The 22256-nt window shown below is 45.4% G+C and overlaps 1 protein-coding gene across 3 annotated transcripts in view; it reads right to left on the bottom strand.

Annotated features, from left to right (window-relative positions):
* Nucleotides 1–13931: 13931 nt before the first annotated feature.
* The window catches only part of LOC115146713 (teneurin-3), a 339724-nt gene continuing 331399 nt past the window's right edge, over nucleotides 13932–22256 (bottom strand). For all 3 annotated transcript variants that reach the window (XM_065003929.1, XM_065003930.1, XM_065003931.1), the window contains 4 exons: nucleotides 21677–21956; nucleotides 21258–21525; nucleotides 20551–20681; nucleotides 13932–19279 (listed from right to left, as the gene is read on the bottom strand). In XM_065003929.1, coding sequence (XP_064860001.1) covers nucleotides 18524–19279; nucleotides 20551–20681; nucleotides 21258–21525; nucleotides 21677–21956 — 1435 coding nt within the window. In that variant the 3' untranslated portion in view covers nucleotides 13932–18523. The remainder of the gene's footprint in view (nucleotides 19280–20550; nucleotides 20682–21257; nucleotides 21526–21676; nucleotides 21957–22256) is intronic.

Raw genomic sequence — 22256 nt, 5'->3', positions numbered from 1 at the left:
GAGAGAGGGAGAGGGGCAGCAAGAGAGAGAGAGAGAGGGGGAGAGGGGCAGCGAGAGAGAGAGGGAGAGGGGCAGCAAGAGAGAGAGAGGGACAGAGAGAGAGAGAGAGAGGGAGGGCGAGAGAGAGAGAGAGGGGGCGAGAGAGAGAGAGAGAGTGACAGAGAGGGGGGGGGGGGCGAGAGAGAGAGAGAGTGACAGAGAGAGAGGGGAGCGAGAGAGAGAGAGAGACATGATATGTATATAGACATAATACTACATTTGAAATGTCTTTATTCTTTTGGAACTTTTGTGAGTGTAATGTTTACTATAAATGTGTTATTGTTTATTTTACTTTTGTTTATTCTCTATTTCACTTGCTTTGGCAATGTAAACATGTATTTCCCATGCCAATAAAACCCATTGAATTGAATTTAGAGAGAGAGAGAGGAAAAAGGCCTATATGTTATATGTTATACAGCCAATTAGATTTATTCTTTGATTAATGTCCCACTTGCTTTAAATAAGTGCTTTAACACTACGGAAAATGTTGCCCCTTTCTTTGAACATGATAATCTGATCAAATATTGTGTGTGTGTGTTTGAACGTGCCTGCATGTGTGCCTCTATTCTCAGTAGCAGTATAGCCTTACTCAGCAGTCCTCCCCTATATAGCTCTGGGGATCTGATTTCTCATGGTAACTAATGGTTCTAAAATGAGCCATGTAGAATGTCCCCCCCCACAGGAGCACAGGCAGTTTACGCAATGTAGTGTGAGACGCATCGATAAATCACTGCTAAGTGTGTGTTTACGACTTAATTAGTCAATTCAATCAAAGTCGTGGCTAGATGCTACTGTGGCTGTGGCCGTTTCCAAGCGAAAGAGATCTATTGGGCCTTGAAGGTCTCGGCCCATTTACTCCACATGTAGACTAAAAGGTTGCTGAGGTTGCTGATTAGAACTGGGTTAGGGGTGGACTGACAATGAACAGACAAACAGACAGAATCACCCCCGTCAACATGTTGTTATATGAATCTAAACTACAGAGAGAGAGAGAGAACGAAGGGGAGAGAGAGAGAGAGAGAGAGAGAGAGAGAGAGAGAAAGAGAGAGAGAGAGGGAGAGAGAGAGAGAGAGAGGGAGAGAGAGAGAGGGAGAGAGAGAGAGAGGGGGAGAGAGAGAGAGAGAGACAAAGAAGGGGAGAGAAAGACAGAAGAAGAGAACAGAGCAGTACGGCCAGCCAAAGAAGCCCAAGCTTCACTACCAGGCCTCTGGAATGGGCTGTCCATGTCGGCGCAAACATCATCAAGCTTAGCCGGTCTGAGCCTTTCAAGAAAAACACTTTAATCTTCCCGGTGTCACAAACTAAGAGTTTCTGGACAAGAGCACCACCCACCACCCATCGACTCTGGCCTGTTGCCAAATCTAAGGTGACTGGGGAGGAGAATGAAAAGGACTGCAGAGTCATTACGTTTGCCTTTTTTTTAACGATGGACTGACCCCAGTCTCCCTCCGCAAGCAAGGGCGGATTCATCAGCAACACTTCATAGACAAAGAGAGACGAGTTTCTCGACAGAGATGCTAAAGGCTAGCCTGCTTAAACTATTTCGAATCAAGCCATTGTGAGCACGGCGTTCAGTCTGGCTTGTCCAAGCTAGCGAAACATTAAAATGGTAGCCGAAACACGACAAAGAGGGGGACAAGTATTCCTCTGTGAGAAATAGAGCGACTTCGTCTGGGCTAAATGCGAGAAAAGTCCCTCCCCACACAGCATTGGCTTGGTTCAACGCCAGAACAGGAAGCTGATGGATTCGTTGTTGAACGGTAACCAACTCAGAGTTTAGGCAATGCTGTTCTCAGCGTTCATCTACTTAAACCCAATCACACCAGGTTTGATGGTTTAACCTCCTAGAGTTGATCGACGCACTGCTGCGTCAAATCTGAGTTACATAATACAAAAATCCCCATCAAAAGCCGTCACTTTAAGCCAGAGAGATGCAGCTCAATCCACCGTATCCGCCAGTGTGGCCCTTCCGCAACTGCGGTGAAAGGTGGCAGACCCAGAGCGGTGTTTGTCAGACCAAACTACTACGACCACTCTACGGAATGTGTCAGGAGACTCGTCTGAAGCCGGGAACCGTTGATGTGCCAATTTCTGTTTGTTTTAGCGTCCAAATCATTTGGGCTACACACTACCGGGACGCCACCGTGGAAAGGGGAAATGACCATGAACACGAAGGTGTTCTGTTTTGCTGTATGAAGTGTGATGGTAGATTTGTGCCTAACCAAAAAAAGGGGTTAAGTAAGTGTAAAAAAAAAATATATATATCTACTTTAAAATATATCTCCTAGATTTAGGACAGACAGATCAAATCCTAGTTCCTTCTGATTTATTGGTAAAGGCCAAAATCAACATTTAATCAAAAATGTTGATTTAAATCATTTAGATGTATTTTTTTTTATACATAAAGGGGTCCTAAAATTCAAATCCATAGTATGACCATCTCATAACAACGTCATATGTTAGCTTAGCACTCACCTCTCCCCCAACGTCTTAGACTCTAAATAATGAATTATGTTTGAGTCCTATTCAACACTCGCTCAGCATTTATTGATGCATCTCATGAATTCGTCAAAAAACCTACCTGATGAACGGCTGTTGTGAGCATATATCAAGAGATAAACATTTTCATCACAGAACCACCCACCTGGAGAGATGAACAGGAGATAGAAAATGACTACTGAGGTATAAGAAGAAACAGTCGTGGTTTTTGAACAGAAATTAAAACAAATCGCCTAAAGAGACCGGTGACATTTAATCAATTACAGCTCAGAGGTGTATCAGACATGCCTGTTTCCAGCTCTTCCTCTTCTCCTCTTCTCCGCTACAGGACGGTTGTGTGCCACAGACAGTCCACAACCACGATTAAACCCAACCAGGTCCTGTGTGTGTGTGTGTGTGTGTGTGTGTGTGTGTGCGTGCGTGCGTGCGTGCGTGCGTGCGTGCGTGTGTGCGTGTGCGTGAAGCAGAGCCACATAAAAGTGACACAACGTGACACTTGTAAAATTGAATTATGGAGATCAAACAAAACGCCTCGCTAGCAGTCTGACAGTCCAAATAAAGCAGAAGGAGAGATTTGGGCCTAATGTTTTCTGTTGTGCTGTGTGTGTTGGCGTGTACTCCTATCTTTGTGAGGGAATGTGTGTGTCGGTCTTTTGTGTGTGTACACACACAGCAGGACTATTAACCTCAAGTCCTCGAGAGCTATAATGTGTCTGTACCTGTGTTTCTCCATGCAGTGTAGAGGTAGACGGTGAGTATCCTCATACATACATATGCTGATTTGTGTTTTACATAATCTCGCTAAGTGTCAATACTAGCGTGTGTCTGAATACCTCTCAAACGGAATATTCTAATCTAGCGTGTATGTGTGTTTGTGCTAGCTTGTGTCTATCTCACATCCTTGTGTGTGTGTGTGTGTGTGTCAGGTCTGTTTCTATTGACTCAGTGTACCTGGCTGGGCTCCAGTCAGTCCCCTTGAGCTGGAATAAACAGTTGTGACTGCGTTATGCTAATCTATTTTCTTTTCTCTCCTCTTTCTCTTTCCATCCCTCCCTCCAACTCTCCTTCCCTTTCTCCATCCCTGTCTCTCTCATATTTTATTTCTGTCTGTGACTCTCTACCTCCCTTCTTCTCCCCTTCATTCCCTCCCTCCCTCCCTCCCTCCCTCCCTCCCTCCCTCTCTCCCTCTCTCCCTCCCCAGACGATGCCAGCCAAGTCCCTTTCTTTCTTGCTTTTTCTCTCTTTCACTCTGTCACACTACTTCCTATGCAGATACAGATTGATCGTCCGTTTCCTCCGGTCGTCAACGCGCTGTGCTGTCTCAAAGAACCAATGGAATAACCCCTAAAGTGCAAAGCCTGCACATCTTGTGTTCGTGATAAGCTCAATCAAACGGGCGGAAACTATTTGAAAGGAAACAGAGAACAAATAGCACTTGAGCCTGGCTGATATGAAGCCTTGAGGCTCCATGCTCAGCCACAAGAGAAAGTATGTTGTACATGTCGTCAATACAATATGGCTCTTCTGTCAGACACACACACACGCGCACACACACACACGCGCATATATGTATGTATGCACGCACACACACACAAGTAAACCAGGTGAGAGGGGAACATAACATCCAACCCGTCCAACGTCTCTAAGCATCTAACACACACAATGACATGTGGGTTTGGTTTATGCTTCACAGCCGGCTAATAAATGACAAGATAGAAGGATGTAGTTTCACACGACGGCCGGGGGATGCGTCCCAAATGGCACCCTATTCCCTTAATAGTGTACTGCTTAAGACCAGAAGCCATGGATTACAGGCAACATTCGTACTGAGCTTAAAGGGTAGAGCTGCCGCTTTCAAGGTGCGGGACTCTTATAAGCTCATACGAAATCCTGCTATGCCCTCCGACGAACCATCAAACAGGCAAAGTGCCAATACAGGGCTACGATTGAATCGTACTACACCGGCTCCGATGCTCATCTTATGTGGCAGGGCTTGCAAACTATTACAGACTACAAAGGGACGCACAGCCACGAGCTGCCCAGTGACACGAGCCTACCAGACGAGCTAAATCACTTTTATGCTTGCTTCGAGGCAAGCAACACCAAGGCATATATGAGAGCATCAGTTGTTCCGGACGACTGTGTGATCACGCTCTGTGTAGCTGACATGAGTAAGACCTTTAAACAGGTCAACATTCACATGGCCGTGGGGCCAGATGGATTACCAGAACGTGTACTCTGAGCATGTGCTGACCAACTGGCAGGTGTCTTCCCTGACATTTTCAACATGTCCCTGATTGAGTCTGTAATACCAACATGTTTCAAGCAGACCACCATAGTACCTGAGCCCAAGAACACTAAGGCAACCTGCCTAAATGACTACAGACCCGTAGCGCTCACGTCCATTGCCATGAAGTGCTATGAAAGGCTGGTCATGGTTCACATCAACACCATTATCCCAGAAACCCTAGACCCACTCCAATTTGCATACCGCCCAAACAGATTCACAGATGATGCAATCTCTATTGCACTCCACACTGCCCTTTCCTACCTGGACAAAAGGAACACCTACGTGAGAATGCTATTCAATGACTACAGCTCAGCATTCAACACCATAGTACCCGCAAAGCTCATCACTAAGCTAAGGAACCTGGGACTAAACACCACCCTCTGCAACTGGATCCTGGACTTCCTGACGGGCTGCCCCCAGGTGGTGAGGGTAGGTAGCAACATATCTGCCACACTGATCCTCTAAACTGGAGCCCCTCAGGGGTGCGTGCTCAGTCCCCTCCTGTACTCCCTGTTCACCCACGACTGTGTGGCCAGGTACGACTCCAACACCATCATTAAGTTTGCAGACGACACAACAGTGATAGGCCTGATCACCGACAACAACGAGACAGCCTATAGGGAGGAGGTCAGAGACCTGGCCATGTGGTGCCAGGACAACAACCTCTCCCTCAACATAACCAAGACTAAGAAGATGATTGTGGACTACAGGAAAAGGAGGACCGAGCATGCCCCCATTCTCATCGACGGGGCTGTAGTGGAGCAGGTTGAGAGCTTCAAGTTCCTTGGTGTCCACATCAACAACAAACTAGAATGGTCCAAACACACCAAGACAGTCGTAAAGAGGGCACAACAAATCCTATTCCCCCTCAGGAAACTGCTCTGGATAAGAGCGTCTGCTAAATGACTTAAATGTAAATGTAAATGTAAAAAGATTTGGCATGGGTCCTCAGATCCTCAAAAGGCTCTACAGCTGCAACATCGAGAGCATTCTGACTGGTTGCATCACTGCCTGGTAAGGCAACTGCTCGGGCCTCCGACCACAAGGCACTAAAGAGGGTAGTGCGTACGGCTCAGTACATCACCGGGGCTAAGCTGCCTGCCATCCAGGACTTCTACACCAGGCGGTGTCAGAAGAAGGCCATAAAAATGGTCAAAGACCCCAGACACCCCAGTCATAGACTGTTCTCTCTACTACCGCATGGCAAGCGGTACCTCAGCGCCAAGTCTAGGACCAAAAGGCTTCTCAACAGCTTTTACCCCCAAGCCATAAGACTCCTGAACAGGTAATCAAATGTCTACCCGGACAATTTGCATTGTCCACCCCCCCAACCCCTCTTTTACACTGCTGCTACTCTCTGTTTATCATATATGCATAGTCACTTTAACTATACATTCATGTACATACCATTTCAATTAGCCCTACTAACCGGTGCCCCTGCACATTGGCTACCCGGACTATCTGCATTGTGTCCCGCCACCCACCACCTGCCAACCCCTCTTTTACACTACTGCTACTCTCTGTTTATCATATATGCATAGTCACTTTAACCATATCTACATGTACATATTACCTCAATTAGCCCGAATAACCGGTGCCTGTATATAGCCTCACTACTGTATATAGCCTCACTACTGTATATAGTCTCGCTACAGTATATAGCATCTAGCCTCGCTACTGTATATAGCCTCACTACTGTATATAGCCTCGCTACTGTTATAGCCTCACTACTGTATATAGCTTCTAGCCTCGCTACTATATATAGCCTCGCTACTGTATATAGCCTCACTACTGTATATAGCCTCGCTACTGTATATAGCCTCACTACTGTATATAGCCTCGCTACTGTATATAGCCTCTAGCCTCGCTACTGTATATAGCCTCGCTACTGTATATAGCCTCGCTACTGTATATAGCCTCTAACCTCGCTACTGTATATAGCCTCGCTACTGTTATAGCCTCTAGCCTCGCTATTGTATATAGCCTCGCTACTGTTATATCCTCACTACTGTATATAGCCTCTAGCCTCGCTACTGTATATAGCCTCGCTACTGTTATAGCCTCACTACTGTATATAGCCTCGCTACTCTATATAGCCTCTAGCCTCGCTACTGTATATAGCCTCACTACTGTATATAGCCTCTAGCCTCGCTACTGTATATAGCCTCGCTACTGTATATAGCCTCTAGCCTCGCTACTGTATATAGCCTCGCTACTGTATATAGCCTCTAGCCTCGCTACTGTATATAGCCTCGCTACTGTATATAGCCTCTAGCCTCGCTACTGTATATAGCCTCGCTACTGTATATAGCCTCTAGACTCGCTGCTGTATATAGCCTCTAGCCTCACTACTGTATATAGCCTCGCTACTGTATATAGCCTCTAGCCTCGCTACTGTATATAGTCTCTAGCCTCGCTACTGTATATAGCCTCGCTACCGTATATAGCCTCTAGCCTCACTACTGTATATAGCCTCTAGCCTCACTACTGTATATAGCCTCACTACTGTATATAGCCTCTAGCCTCACTACCGTATATAGCCTCTAGCCTCACTACCGTATATAGCCTCTAGCCTCACTACTGTATATAGCCTCACTATTGTATATAGCCTCTAGCCTCACTACTGTATATAGCCTCTAGCCTCACTACCGTATATAGCCTCTAGCCTCACTACTGTATATAGCCTCGCTACTGTATATAGCCTCTAGCCTCGCTACTGTATATAGCCTCGCTACCGTATATAGCCTCTAGCCTCACTACTGTATATAGTCTCGCTACTGTATATAGCCTCTAGCCTCGCTACTGTATATAGCCTCTAGCCTCGCTACTGTATATAGCCTCTAGCCTCACTACCGTATATAGCCTCTAGCCTCACTACTGTATATAGCCTCTAGCCTCACTACCGTATATAGCCTCTAGTCTCACTACTGTATATAGCCTCTAGCCTCACTACCGTATATAGCCTCTAGTTTCACTACTGTTATTTCTCACTCTTTTTACTGTCGTTTTTTATTACTTATAGATTGTTCACCTAATACCTATTTTTTACTTAAAAATGTCACTGCTGGTTATGGCCTGTAAGTAAGCATTTCACTGTAAGGTCTACACTTGTTGTATTCGGCGCACGTGAGAAATAAACTTAGATTTGATTTGAATATGATGCCAATTGGAATGCACACTATGAGGTATGACACACAAGGCTGGGTTTGGAAAAGCCATTTCACCAGGGTTGGGTTGTTTAATGAGGTTCACGTCGACCTTGGAGATGGGTTTGTTTCCTCCCAGTAGTACGTATTCTATTCTCTACAGCACTGACATATCACAACAGAGGGACAGTGTGTGTGTGTGTGTGTGTGTGTGTGTGTGTGTGTGTGTGTGTGTGTGTGTGTGTGTGTGTGTGTGTGTGTGTGTGTGTGTGTGTGTGTGTGTGTGTGTGTGAGAGAGAGAGAGAGAGAGAGAGAGAGAATGAGAATGAGTGGGAGAGAGAGTAAGAGAGAGCAAGTGTATATTTTGAAATCAGCAAGGGCTGATTTCAAGATTTTACTGCTAAACTACAAAGCATTACATGGGCTTGCTCCTACCTATCTCTCTGATTTGGTCCTGCCGTACATACCTACACGTACGCTACGGTCACAAGACGCAGGCCTCCTAATTGTCCCTAGAATTTCTAAGCAAACAGCTGGAGGCAGGGCTTTCTCCTATAGAGCTCCATTTTTATGGAACGGTCTGCCTACCCATGTCAGAGACGCAAACTCGGTCTCAACTTTTAAGTCTTTACTGAAGACTCATCTCTTCAGTGGGTCATATGATTGAGTGTAGTCTGGCCCAGGAGTGGGAAGGTGAACAGAAAGGCTCTGGAGCAACGAACCGCCCTTGCTGTCTCTGCCTGGCCGGTTCCCCTCTTTCCACTGGGATTCTCTGCCTCTAACCCTATTACAGGGGCTGAGTCACTGGCTTGCTGGGGCTCTCTCATGCCGTCCCTGGAGGGGGTGCGTCACCTCAGTGGGTTGATTCACTGATGTGGTCATCCTGTCTGGGTTGGCGCCCCCCCTTGGGTTGTGTCATGGCGGAGATCTTTGTGGGCTATACTCAGCCTTGTCTCAGGATGGTAAGTTGGTGGTTGAAGATACCCCTCTAGTGGTGTGGGGGCTGTGCTTTGGCAAAGTGGGTGGGGTTATATCCTTCCTGTTTGGCCCTGTCCGGGGGTGTCCTCGGATGGGGCCATAGTGTCTCCTGACCCCTCCTGTCTCAGCCTCCAGTATTTATGCTGCAGTAGTTTATGTGTCGGGGGGCTAGGGTCAGTTTGTTATATCTGGAGTACTTCTCCTGTCCTATTCGGTGTCCTGTGTGAATCGAAGTGTGCGTTCTCTAATTCTCTCCTTCTCTCTTTCTTTCTCTCTCTCGGAGGACCTGAGCCCTAGGACCATGCCCCAGGACTACCTGACATGATGACTCCTTGCTGTCCCCAGTCCACCTGGCCGTGCTGCTGCTCGAGTTTCAACTGTTCTGCCTTATTATTATTCGACCATGCTGGTCATTTATGAACATTTGAACATCTTGGCCATGTTCTGTTATAATCTCCACCCGGGCACAGCCAGAAGAGGACTGGCCACCCCCCCACATATGCTCTCTCTAATTCTCTCTTTCTTTCTCTCTCTCGGAGGACCTGAGCCCTAGGACCATGCCCCAGGACTACCTGACATGATGACTCCTTGCTGTCCCCAGTCCACCTGACCGTGCTGCTGCTCCAGTTTCAACTGTTCTGCCTTATTATTATTCGACCATGCTGGTCATTTATGAACATTTGAACATCTTGGCCATGTTCTGTTATAATCTCCACCCGGCACAGCCAGAAGAGGACTGGCCACCCCACATAGCCTGGTTCCTCTCTAGGTTTCTTCCTAGGTTTTGGCCTTTCTAGGGAGTTTTTCCTAGCCACCGTGCTTCTACACCTGCATTGCTTGCTGTTTGGGGTTTTAGGCTGGGTTTCTGTACAGCACTTTGAGATATCAGCTGATGTACGAAGGGCTATATAAAAAATACATTTGATTTGAAGTGTGTACCTCTCTGACCTGCATGTATGAGAGTGTGTCAGTGTGTGTGTGTGTGTGTGTGTGCGTGCGTGTGCGTGTGTGTGCGTGTGTGTATGTGTGTGTTTGTGTGTGTGTGCGTGCGTGCGTGTGTGTTGTATAGGCTACATTAGGAAACCCAGAACGGGGAAAACAATCATAACACAACCTTTAGACTAAAAAACATCTTAAAGATGTGTGTGTGTGTGTGTGTGTGTGTGTGTGAGAGAGAGAGAGCGAGAATGAGTGGGAGAGAGAGTAAGAGAGAGCAAGTGTGTACCTCTCTGACCTGCATGTATGAGAGTGTGTGTGTGTGTACGAGAAAGCAAGTGTGTGTGTGACTACTGCACCACTGTATCTCTCTAGCACAGTACAACCGGTTGCTTCCCGGTGGTCAGGGGACGCCGTTCGGTCGGCGCCTCTGCTTTCATCTTTTGAAAACAAAGTCACCAGAGCGTATCGCTTCGCTGCGCGACGTAAAAACACCAGTGAAACCAGAGGCCGTGCTAGTGATGTGGACTGGAGCCTCCTGGGGCTGAGCCTGCAGCCTAAGTGGCATCCTATTTAGTGCATTACTTTAGACCAGGACCTATAGGGCTCTGGTCAAAAGTAGTACACTATATAGGCCCTTTTCTTTAGGGAATAGGGTGCCATTTGGGACTCAGCCTAGCTCTGTTTCAGACGTGAGCTAAGAGGTCGTTGGCTGCGGTTCTCTCACAGACAGGCGTTCACTTTGTCAGAGCTTTTAGCATACGAATGATAGGTTGAGAAATGTAAGAAAAACCTCATCTACACAAAAAATCCTTAGTTACTGGCTGAGTTACCGGCTGAGTTACAGGCTGAGTTACAGGCTAAAGTTGCCAAGAGTATGTTGCTATAGAGTTTTTGGCCCTTGGTCGTCAGGTTCCCTTAGTAGCTACAGTGGGAAATTTTTTTATATTCATCATTCATCTAATCTATCTAGTCTTCTCTCTTACATGCTAGTTGTCTAAACGCTTTCTCTTCTTCTTGGGGTCTCAAAGCATATGACTGCTCCAAGTCAAGACAACTTCACCCATGGCAGTGGTGTCCCAAAGCATATGACTGCTCCAAGTCAAGACAACTTCACCCATGGCAGTGGGGTCCCAAGGCATATGACTGCTCCAAGTCAAGACAACTTCACCCATGGCAGTGGGGTCCCAAGGCATATGACTGCTCCAAGTCAAGACAACTTCACCCATGGTAGTGGGGTCCCAAGGCATATGACTGCTCCAAGTCAAGACAACTTCACCCATGGTAGTGGGGTCCCAAGGCATATGACTGCTCCAAGTCAAGACAACTTCACCCATGGTAGTGGTGTCCCAAAGCATATGACTGCTCCAAGTCAAGACAACTTCACCCATGGTAGTGGTGTCCCAAGGCATATGACTGCTCCAAGTCAAGACAACTTCACCCATGGTAGTGGGGTCCCAAGGCATATGACTGCTCCAAGTCAAGACAACTTCACTGTATTCTTGGGGTCCCAAGGCATTTTATCCCTCCAAAACCATCAGGCCTACGTAGTCCTTCACAAAAAAGTCCTTAGTTACTGTTTTATAGGTGTCAAGGGTTCCTATAGTGCGTTTGCTTGCTTATTCATAAGGTTTCCTACCCGGTAGGATTGTCCAGCTTTCTCTTCCTCTTTTTGAGGTCCCAAGGCATACTGTACACTCTTAGGAAAGAAAAGGTGCTATCTAGAACTTAAAAAGGTTTTTCAGTCCCCATAGAGAACCCTTTTTGGTTCCAGGTAGAACCCTTTTGGGTTCCATGTATAACCATTTCCACAGAGGGTTCTACATGGAACACAAAAGGGTTCTACCTGAAACGAAAAATGGTTTTCCTATGCCGAATAACCTTTTTTCTAAAAGTGTATGATTGATCCAAGGCATCTTCACCTATCAGGGCTACACAGCTCAGGATCCCGTTCAGTAGCCAGACGTTGTCGAACGTTGCAGATAGATATACAACAAATAGAGCCCTCGGGATTCCTTTCATTCTACATGTCAGAGAGGCATATTTGCTCAACATAGCGTTTTTCTACCTGAACGTTTCAAAACGCTCCGTCCTGCTGAACGCATCCCGGGCTCTCCGCAGGTTGTTGTTTGTCCTGGGAACTTCCTCCGTGAGTTTTACTGGTCAGCTGGAGAATGCACACACACCAGGGGCCTCACTGATAAAACATTTGTATGTGCATTTGTTTAGGATTAGGTGAAGGTCACGCATATAAATAGACACTGCTCAATTGCTTAAAAATACGTAATCTCTGCCCATCTTCAGTTCATCTGCACTGATGGAAAAATGCATGACAGGTGAAAACAAGATGGTGGAAGCTCATCAGTAGGTTGGCTTTCACCTGCTCAGTTTTTATGTTTTTCCACAATCAGTGCAGATAAAGCAGGTGGCTTTTTAGGCAATAGCGGAGGTGCACAGAGATGACAGCCCCCATGCACTTACCACAAATACCTCGTTCTGCTAACTTCACCATATTGTACATTGCTCTCTGTTATTCTTTTTTTTGTATGGTCATTGGTACAGTATACATGACTCCAATTTTAGCTTCAACACACGGAAAAAGTTTGTGTTGATTTATTGGCACATTGAACAATATTGTACACTGTAGTTTAACATCTCAGTGGATAGTGCTAAAACTGTTACGTCCAATCCGAGTTCTGCCATCCTTATGCACGTTCGCCAGTAAGAGCTGTGTCTCAGTGGTACCACCAACACTAGAAAGACATTATGTGCAACCAACAGTAGATTATATAACACCTATGAACATATACACTCAGTGGTAAGTTTATTAGGTACACCATCCCGTTCTTGACAATGTTTCGCTCCTCCAAACAGAGTCATGTGGCCGTGGCTTGCTATACAAGGCAGGCACGCCAGTTCCAGTATCTCAGAAACGCCCGGCCTCCTGGGCTCTTCACGCACTACAGTGTCTAGGGTTTATCGAGAACGGTGAGTCAAACAAAGATCATCCAGTCGGCAGCAGTCCTGTGGGCCAAAACTGCTTGTTGATGAGAGGTTGAAGGAGAATGGCACGAATCGTGCAAGCGAACAGGTAAATACTGTAACGGCGCAGTACAACAGTGGTGGGCAGAACGGAATCTTAGAACACACAACTCGTCGGTCCTTGTCACGGATGGGCTACTGCAGCAGACGACCAGACCGGGCTCCACTCAGATCAGCTAAAAACCAGAAGAAAACGCTGCTTCTGCGGACACGCGGTCACCAACCCTGCACAATTGAGGAGTGGAAATACATGACCTGGTCCGACAAATCCCTGTTCCTGTTGTGTCATGCTGATGGCATGATGGAGTCAGGATTTGGCCTTATCCTGCCTGGTGTCAATGGTGTGAAAAATATTCTCCTGGCACCTGGATTCTCCAGGTCCCTTGATACAAATTGAAATTGAAACAAAATGTTGAACAATGTTTGAATGACACACCTTGAAGAATCCATGCCCCGAATAATTCAGGCTGTTCTGAAGGCAAAGGGGTTACTATGTGGGTGTACCTAATAAACTGTATGTATATTCCATGTTCTGAGTGAGTATGTTAAAATAGAACACACACCGTGTATCCCAAGCCTTCATAATGTAACCAATGAACAGGTCAGATACACTCGGCTTTGTCATTTCTATGGCCATTCCTTTATGTATTACGTCTACGCTATTATACACTAATTCTCTTTTTGAAAGCATCCTTCAAAGAGATATAACAATCAAGCAGGGGAGGGATTTCTATCTTCCTACAATAAATACATTTAAACAAAGGTGGATGGATTGATCCGGTCGGCCCATCACGTTCGGTAATAGGGATGGCGATGATGGAGCAAGCATTTGCATCTGTTGAATTTAAATGGACTTCACAGTGGATCTACTAGCAGGTACTATAAGCAAACATGGGGATTAGAGTGGGATAGGTGTGTGTGTGTGTGTGTGTGTGTTTGTGTGTGTGTGTGTGTGTCGATCCAGTACGTTGAGAGTAAATAAAGAGCAGTTCAAGCCGAGCTTCAGAAACCTTTACAGTATGACATGTTTATTGTTATCATGATTGATCTCTGTTGGATCTTTAACATCTGGGAGATAAAAGGGATTGAATCCCCGGAAATGACCTTTCGGAGCTTACATTAAAATTGCACTTTAATTGCACTCTAAAACAGCAATGTTTGTTTATATAAAAACAATATCATTATGATGAAACTTTCCCGGAGGATGCTGATTGAAAAAAAGACAAGAAAAAAATGAACAAATCTCTAAATAAATTAAAAAGATATGTTGTAACTTCTTTACAAAGAGAGGACTGACTGACACGTTACAATTAAGATCACTTTTCGCCCGTCTGTTTCATTTTCAGAGAAAGAAAATAAATGACAAAATACATAGAAAAATCTTTATCAAATTCCCTCAATCTCCAAACCCAAAACATCAGCTAACCTGTGACTCTGGACAACAGGGTCTTAACAAAAATAAAAATACATTTTCTTTGCTCAAATTCCCAGCTAACACACAACCACCACACAACGTTGTCTCAACGTTGCAGTGTTTGCTGTCCCTTCAGCTCTGTAAACTGTGTGACATCGCTAAACAGACGTGTGTTTTTTGTGATAGGGTGAGAGGTGGCTGTGGTGGTGCTAGTGGTGACATCACTATAGACATCATTCTCCTTCTTCATCACTTCTAAAAACAAAATGGCGGCAATATAATATTTATGACGATGCTGGTGCACGACGCTGGCACACGACTCAGCGTTTCGGTCAGCAGTGGTCCCAATCCCATGAGCCTCTCCTTCTAAAGACAGGACGTTCTTTGAGAAAGGAAATTCCTCTACCTAATCACCGTCTTCAGACAAAGCGGAAGGTAGGTATGATGCTTTTAGAGACACTGATCTAAGGCCAGTTTTGTGTTTTACCCCCTAATGGTTAAGTAGGATTGGAGTTGGAGGCTGATCCTAGATCTGTGCCTAAGGGGAAGCTTCTACCTACAGGACAAACATAAAGGTCTATGGCCTGGCATCAACCAGCACTTTAAGGTTATTGTATGGACTACGCATTAAGCAATAACGCTGTTACAATGTAGTGCAATATAATACAGAAGCATTTAACCATGTAACCATGTAGATATGTAAATGTCTGTTCTAACATGGATGGGAAACAATGACTGACGGATGGATGGGCGTTTTACTTTGTAAGCATGCAAACAATACCCAGAACACACTGCTTCCTGCATGTTTGTGGGATGACCCCTTTTTCAACCCCGAAACACCATATGCTCCCCTCCTTCTAGCACGTGTGTGTCCGCTCCAACAGGAGGTGTCTAACACATTGTTAGACTGCAACATTCGACTGAGTAAAACAGAACAGCACTGAAAGTGTATGTTTGTCTAATTTGGGGGAAGTGTTATTTTGAGAGATCAGCAAAGTCAAAAGGAAAACTCAGTATGTTGAGTCCTGATCTTAAGCCACTGTATGTGGCTGGGCTACTGCACTTTCGGCTGACGATGGGGGAGAGGGGGGCATCATAGTAGTAATGTGATACAGCAGGGGTAGGATCAACTAGGATTCCCCCTGCAGAATAAATGGCACATGGTACAGACCAAGACCAACCAATAACACCAGAGAAAATCTGACAACAACGTAGTAAAACCAACACGCAAACAACCTGGGAGTATAAGTCCTTCCACCTTCTGTCCACCTTGTCACACACATGAATAGAAAAATAAGCTCGGCAATACAATTCAATGATTGATATATATATATATATTGAAAAAATCACAAAGCAAAAAACAATACTTTCTCATTCGTCGTTTTTTAAAAAATTTTTACAATCTGTTTACAAAAGAAACAGATTTTAACTACTGCATGAGGCGGTCACATTGACTGAAAAAGCAACATGGAAAAAATTTGAGAAAGGGTGTTGTAATCTTCTGTTTGGGTGGCAGGTTGACGCTTATTTTCACGAGTCTTGTCCTAGAGGCACAACAGAGCGCTTTCCCCTTAAGGCCAGCTGGAAAGTCAAAGTTGGCTATATTGGAAAAATCCACGAAAACTAAAATTAGCTTTTTGGTCTTAATTCAAGGGTAGGATTAGGCATTAGGGTTAGTAGTATGGTTAAGGTTAGTGTTAATGTTATGACTTCATGGCTGAGCCAGCTAGTGACCACTCTGCAGAGCTGCCTCCAGAACAACATTCATGACGAAAAAACGCTAATCTGCGTTTGGGTATGGCTCCTGGGGATGTAGAGTTCGTGTGACTGGCTAAATTTCCTCAAGTGTCGTTCAGATCATCACAACAACAAAAATCTTTGAAATGGTCATAGTTTGAAAACTAAAAAACTTTTCTTTCTCTTTCTGTGGGTGAATATGTGTGTTATCCCCCTCAGGCAGAGAGATCAGTAGGGAGTAGTGAGAGTTAGTTCATAGTGCTGATGTCATCTTCATCGCCCTGGCAACTCCTTTACACTACACTCACTAGCCATTTAGGCTAAGTCGGAAAAATTACCCAGAGTGCACATAGAGCCGTTTCTAGGCTTTTCCCAGGTTTATTCGCTCTCTCTTTTCCCCTCCGGAACTCGAGCTAAACTCTGCCCCTTTGCTCTATCTAATGAACCGTTTGATGTAATTGTGTTTGTAATATCTTGCTTTCAAGCCATGTTTAGCATAAAAAGTGAAGTTGGAGGAATACATTTACGAGCATGTTAAATGGTCCCTTGGATTATGGTGGTGTTGTCTCTGTTCAAGTCAAGAGGCTCGTATTTGGTTCCGTTCAGTTCTCACTGCTGCAGCCCTATCTGTGCTCTCTGTGCTGGTACAAGGAACATGAGTTCAGCTCTTCCTAACGTAGGTAGAGAAAGAGCAAAGAGCTATAGTGGTTCGGACTGGAAAATTCTGGAAACGATCCCAAAATTATCATGTTTTTCATAATTCTCAATTGGATGAATCTTCCAATAGGAATTTCTGGAAAACCTGGAAATTTTGGGAACATTTTTGGAATTTTCCATCCTTAATAGTGATTATGAGAAGCCTTCACGTTTGAGCTGAGCAGAGATCTAAGAAACAGCCTGGATTTGTTATAGGAAAGGCAGAAATGATATTTAGGTAAGACAACCAAGGTGTTTTGTTTTCAAACCCTCTTGCTGAGAAGGGCAAGTGGCCCTTCCTTGTGTCCTATTCAAAAGGACTTAAGGTTGAAAGGCTATTTCCACAAGGTAGGATATACTACCGTACCGTACAGCCAAACTATTCTGCTGCCCTTGATAGTAGTAGTCTAGTATTTCCTAAGACATTTGGTTGTCTGACTGACATCGACCATTCAACTGACGCTTTTCGAATACAAAATATAAGTGCCAAAACAAAACATGGTTCGTCTCAGATATCAGGGAATCTGATCAATGAAGGCAAGAAAATGTAAAACCCAAACCCGAATATTCTCAATGCAGAAATCAACAATACAGTAGGGTTGATTTTTTAAAATGTTATTTCAATAAGCATTACCATGAATTATAATAGGATAAAATATTGAAAACTTAATGAAGAGTATAAACAGTAACGCATGACGAAGGAAAAAAAAAATCTTCATATTTTTTACAATTTTATTTTTTATGTATAAACACTGTACATAAATTACTTTCTCTAAGAGGCTAATATTGATGTATGGATAAGTTTGGAATTTTTCATCTTAATAAAAAAATCCATAAAGATACTGTCTCACATTGTTTTTCAAAAGATTGGTTGGATATGATTCTTTCATTTCATTTAATTGATTAACTTCCTCCATACATACACACACAAATTGTCTCCATTGTATACACACACACACACACACACACACAGGCAGACACACACACACACAGACAGACAGACAGACAGACAGACAGACAGACAGACAGACAGGCAGGCAGACAGGCAGGCAGACAGACAGAGACAGACAGACAGACACGCACACAACCTCCCGATTCCCAAAACGTCCCATTTTGATCTAGTATTGGTAAAGATGTCACTTGGTGGGAGCTGTTTTGTCCCTTTTGGAAAGAAAAGCAGAACAAGCAAGTGGTTTCAACAAGTGGTTTTAACTGTCTAGTTACCACCATTGGAGACCCATGGTCCTACTGCGAACAACAACACTACCTTTTTCAGTACGCAAAGGTCAGTCATCAGGATGTAGAATCAGATTATAGACGTTGTCCTTTGTAAGAAACCAGAAGGCTTTTTTTCTATTAGTCCAGACGTGTTGTAGTGTTATGCGTACATAAACACATTTCTTCTTTCTTGTTTTTTTCTCCTTTCACAAACCGAGAGTTTTGACTTTTTTTTCTCTCTTCAAGAGAGTCCACAGTCCATTCAACGCTGTATAGCACATGGGACAAACATTTGCGTCAGTTGGAGCCGTTTTGTTTGATTTTCAGGCCCCACAGTGGTAGTATTAGGTATAGTTCAGTTTGAGATATTTCTACATTTTACTGTTTGTTTCAGCTAGTCGGCGCTAAACACAGCACTAGCCTGGACCCCTCCCCCTTTTTAGAGAAAAGGGGGGAGGCGAGGCAGGTTGGGGGGCAAGATTTGGAGGGGGTAGTCTCTTTGGCGGCCAGTGCCGAGGATTCTGTCTGTTACCTCTTCCCTATTTCACTCTGCCTGAGGAACTGGATGTTGTTAGCGGAGTCTGCTAGCTCGGGGTACTGCTCTATGGAGAGGACGTAGTACCCGTCGTAGCCCAGCACCTTCCCTCCGCTCAGCAGCTGCCTCTTCTCCCCCTCCGTCCACAGCCTCACCCCCTCCTCCCCCTCCCTCACCCGTTGTTGCTCCCTGGACCAAGCACTCGACAACGCCTTCTGCCTGGCCTGCTCCAGCACACGCGCCTTCTCCTCGTCCAGAGTCATGCCGTAGCGCACGTGGAGCGCTAGAGCGCCGTACTGCAGCTCCACGTCGGCGAAGCGCCGAGTTCTGCCGTTCACCACGGTGGTGGACTGGGACACAGTCACGTTGACTCCGTTCTCCAGGGACTTCCTCCCGCTTGTCAGCCTCAGCGCTCCCAGGTCGCTCTCCGGGAGGCTGGTCTTGATGAAGTAGTGTGTGTCGCGTCCCTCCACCGTGAAGTGCAGGTCCTCCAGGTAGAACGCATTGTTGAGGACGGCGGCGACCTTGATGCAGTCCTCGTTGGCGATGTTCAGAGCGTTGGTGACCACACGGCCCTGCGTCACCGCCAACATGACACCCTTACCGATCAGCGACTTGGCGGTGGCGAACCACAGCCAGGGTTTCTCCCGGTTGGAGCGCCGGCGGCTCAGCTGGATCTCCGGCATCCTCTCGAAGGACAGGAAAGCCTTGGCTTGCCGGGTCACTTCCTGTTGCACCCCCGAGATGGACTGATGGGAGGAGTCAGAGAAGGGGGAGAAGAGAGGGAGGAGAGAGAGGAGAGAAAAGTTACACAGATATCAAATCCGAACTCTCTCTCCTTGTCATGGACAGATATAACTGAAACCTTTATGGGGTTGCTCTAGCCTCAGTATGTAAAGCCTGTTGTGTTTCTTTACCCACTGGAGACACTGTGGTTAAATCCACGTTGTTTCCATGCCATTTCAATGAAATTACGTTGAATCAACGTAGAACAGATGTTGTAATTGATGTCTGTGACCGGTGGGTGGCTATTCCCCTAGTACTGTGTTATCTCAAAAAATATATATATATTCTCCAAAAAATGAGGGACAATATGAAACCAAATCCCAGATTGACATGGTGAAGAAGTGTCCCAGCTTCAGTCATTCAAAGGTTCCCTTTCTTCTAGAAATGTCCTATTTATATGGAGACAAAACACAGAATATTGTTTCAGGAAGAAAAAGATCACAGGGAGAACTTCGTTTGTTTGTCATGAGAAAAAACCCAACTGCAACAACAACAAAAAAGTTGTTTTCTAGATCAATGCTTAGTTTTTTTTTTTTTTTTTAAGAAATATGGGATTGTTGGGTTTGTGAGGAGCAACAGAACAGCTTGTTAATTTCACACAGAGAGAAGAAGAAGAAGCGACAGTCATGGCAACGTAGTTAAACCAATAAGGGACTCATTTGCACTTCAAATACGTGTGTATAATGACTTTATTTAAAGACAAACCGGAGGATGATTCAGCTGCGGTATAATTGGTGTGTGTGTTTGTGTGTGTGTGTGTCTGTGTCTGTGTGTGTGTGTGATTTCTCTGTACTTTGTAGCCGTGGGTGAACTGTGGACCCCCCCTGAAAGTTGTTTGTCTCTTCTTCACTGGCAGTGCATCATAACAAGCTAAATCAACACGGCGGGTCGGTTGGTCTTCCAGCCAGCTGTGCTGTGAGATTGTGGTCGTAGTTCCAGTTCCTCAGTACAACCACAGTATGGAAATGAGAGTGGAGATAGCTAGCTAAGGTTAATAAACCGCAGAGAGAGGTGGAGGGATATGACAGTATAGATAGGGTAAATAAACTAGACTAGAGGGAGGGAGGCGGAGGGATACGTCATACCAGAAGGTTGTAATAAACCAGAATGAGGCGGAAGGATATGACAGTGGAGATAGAGGGTAAATTAACCCCAGAGAGGCAGATAGTACGATAGTGGCAATACAGAGTAAATAAGCGGAAGGGAGGGAGGAAGGCGGAGGGATACTACATACCGGCAGGTCGTCCCAGAGCTGGCTCTTCTTCATCTCCAGGGATGGCTGTGTGAGGTCGAACTTGGGGATGGGGAACCCGGGGATGGCGTTGTGAAGGTGGAACCCAAACGTCACCAGCCAGATATTGACATCTGTAACCATGGGAAAGTGAATTACATTGTGACCATGAGAGAATAGACCACTGAGGGAAATGATGTCCCAATGTTTCAGATTAGGATAGGACAAACGGGATTGTCCCGAGGGGAAAATAGTCATTTCGAGTCATACCTTTCATGTTTAGCCAGAACTATTATCATGTGGAAAGGGTAACTGCTGAAAACAATAGCAATATCATGGTGATGCATAGCAATGAGGTGATATGCCACCGCTAGACAATTACTAAAGTTCACAGCCATAAAATATTCATACTAATAGTCTATTCACAATAGACTGTTTATCTATGGTCATCATGCAATGACAACGTGTCCCTACTGTATTGCCATAACAGGCCTTACCGTTCTACAGAGCAAGGTACCAGACATATATAATTGTATCTGCTTACCTAAGCTATGGGGAGTAAATCAGAGTGCATTAAAGGTCGCATCACAGTCCCTTATCTGTGATGTACTCCATTTGTGACATACTCGTTCTCCTATAAACCATCTAGAAGGTTCATGTCTTACATAAAGCTACGAGCAGTCAACTAGAGTGAATTCACCGTCTCCCACCTGTGACGTACTCCTTGACCTCGTGAACTTTGCTGACAGGGTTGTTGTTCCGGAACATGTACAGGTTGAACGGCGCCGGGTCTTTCCCGACTCTCGTCCACGTCCCGATGTCTGGGGTGGTCCAGCGCCCCGCCGGGATGTCATAGTCCCGGTCGCCGAAATGCAGCAGGCGGGTCAGGGGGTCGTAGAGACCCCCGTGGAAGCCGATCACCAGGACAAAGTCGGGGTTGGAGTCAAAGTAGACCTCGCCGTAGGCCGTGTACTGCACCTAGAAAATAATCATAAAATACATTGAATAACTATCACCTTGCTGGATAGGTAGATTTAGACTAGCTTTTATTGGACATAAAGTCCAACTAACAACACATAGAGGATCGGGGACTGTACATGAGGCCTTTCCAACTGGTCTGAAACCTTACCTGCTTCAGAAGAAGCCCATTACTACTGAACACTGCTAGAGGGGTTCCGGTGTTGTCACAGGCGATATAGAACTCCTCTCCGCTACTGATCTCCATGGCGAAGAGGTGTCCCTGCAGGTCGTAGTAGAGAGACGTGATCTCTGAGCTGCTGTGGTTGTAGACGTGAGTGATCCTGGTCGGGTAGTTCAGGTCTGCATAGAAGAACTGCAGGTGCTGGCCCAGGCTGGTTCTGGAGGCCACACGGCGGCCCAACCCGTCGTAGCGGTACTGGATGGTCCAACTGTTGGGGGAAGGGAGGGATAGAAAGAGAGATTTTACAATTAGGAAACATTACAGAGTATTAACAGTAGTGAATTATTTGAAACAATTTACACATTTACAAGAATTATCATCAAACAACACAATACAAATGAAATATATATTCCCCCTCCCCCGCAAAAAAACGTCAGTGGTCCAAGTTTGGGTATGGATGGTACAGTCCGGTGGGGTAAGGATGGTACAGTCCGGTGGGGTATGGATGGTACAGTCCGGTGGGGTATGGATGGTACAGTCCGGTGGGGAAAGGATGGTACAGTCCGGT

This window comes from Oncorhynchus nerka, linkage group LG18 (genome assembly GCF_034236695.1).
Source record: "Oncorhynchus nerka isolate Pitt River linkage group LG18, Oner_Uvic_2.0, whole genome shotgun sequence".
Classification (NCBI taxonomy): domain Eukaryota; kingdom Metazoa; phylum Chordata; class Actinopteri; order Salmoniformes; family Salmonidae; genus Oncorhynchus; species Oncorhynchus nerka.
The sequence above is the reverse complement of the archived record's forward strand: the minus strand, read 5'-3'. Positions and strand labels throughout refer to the sequence as shown.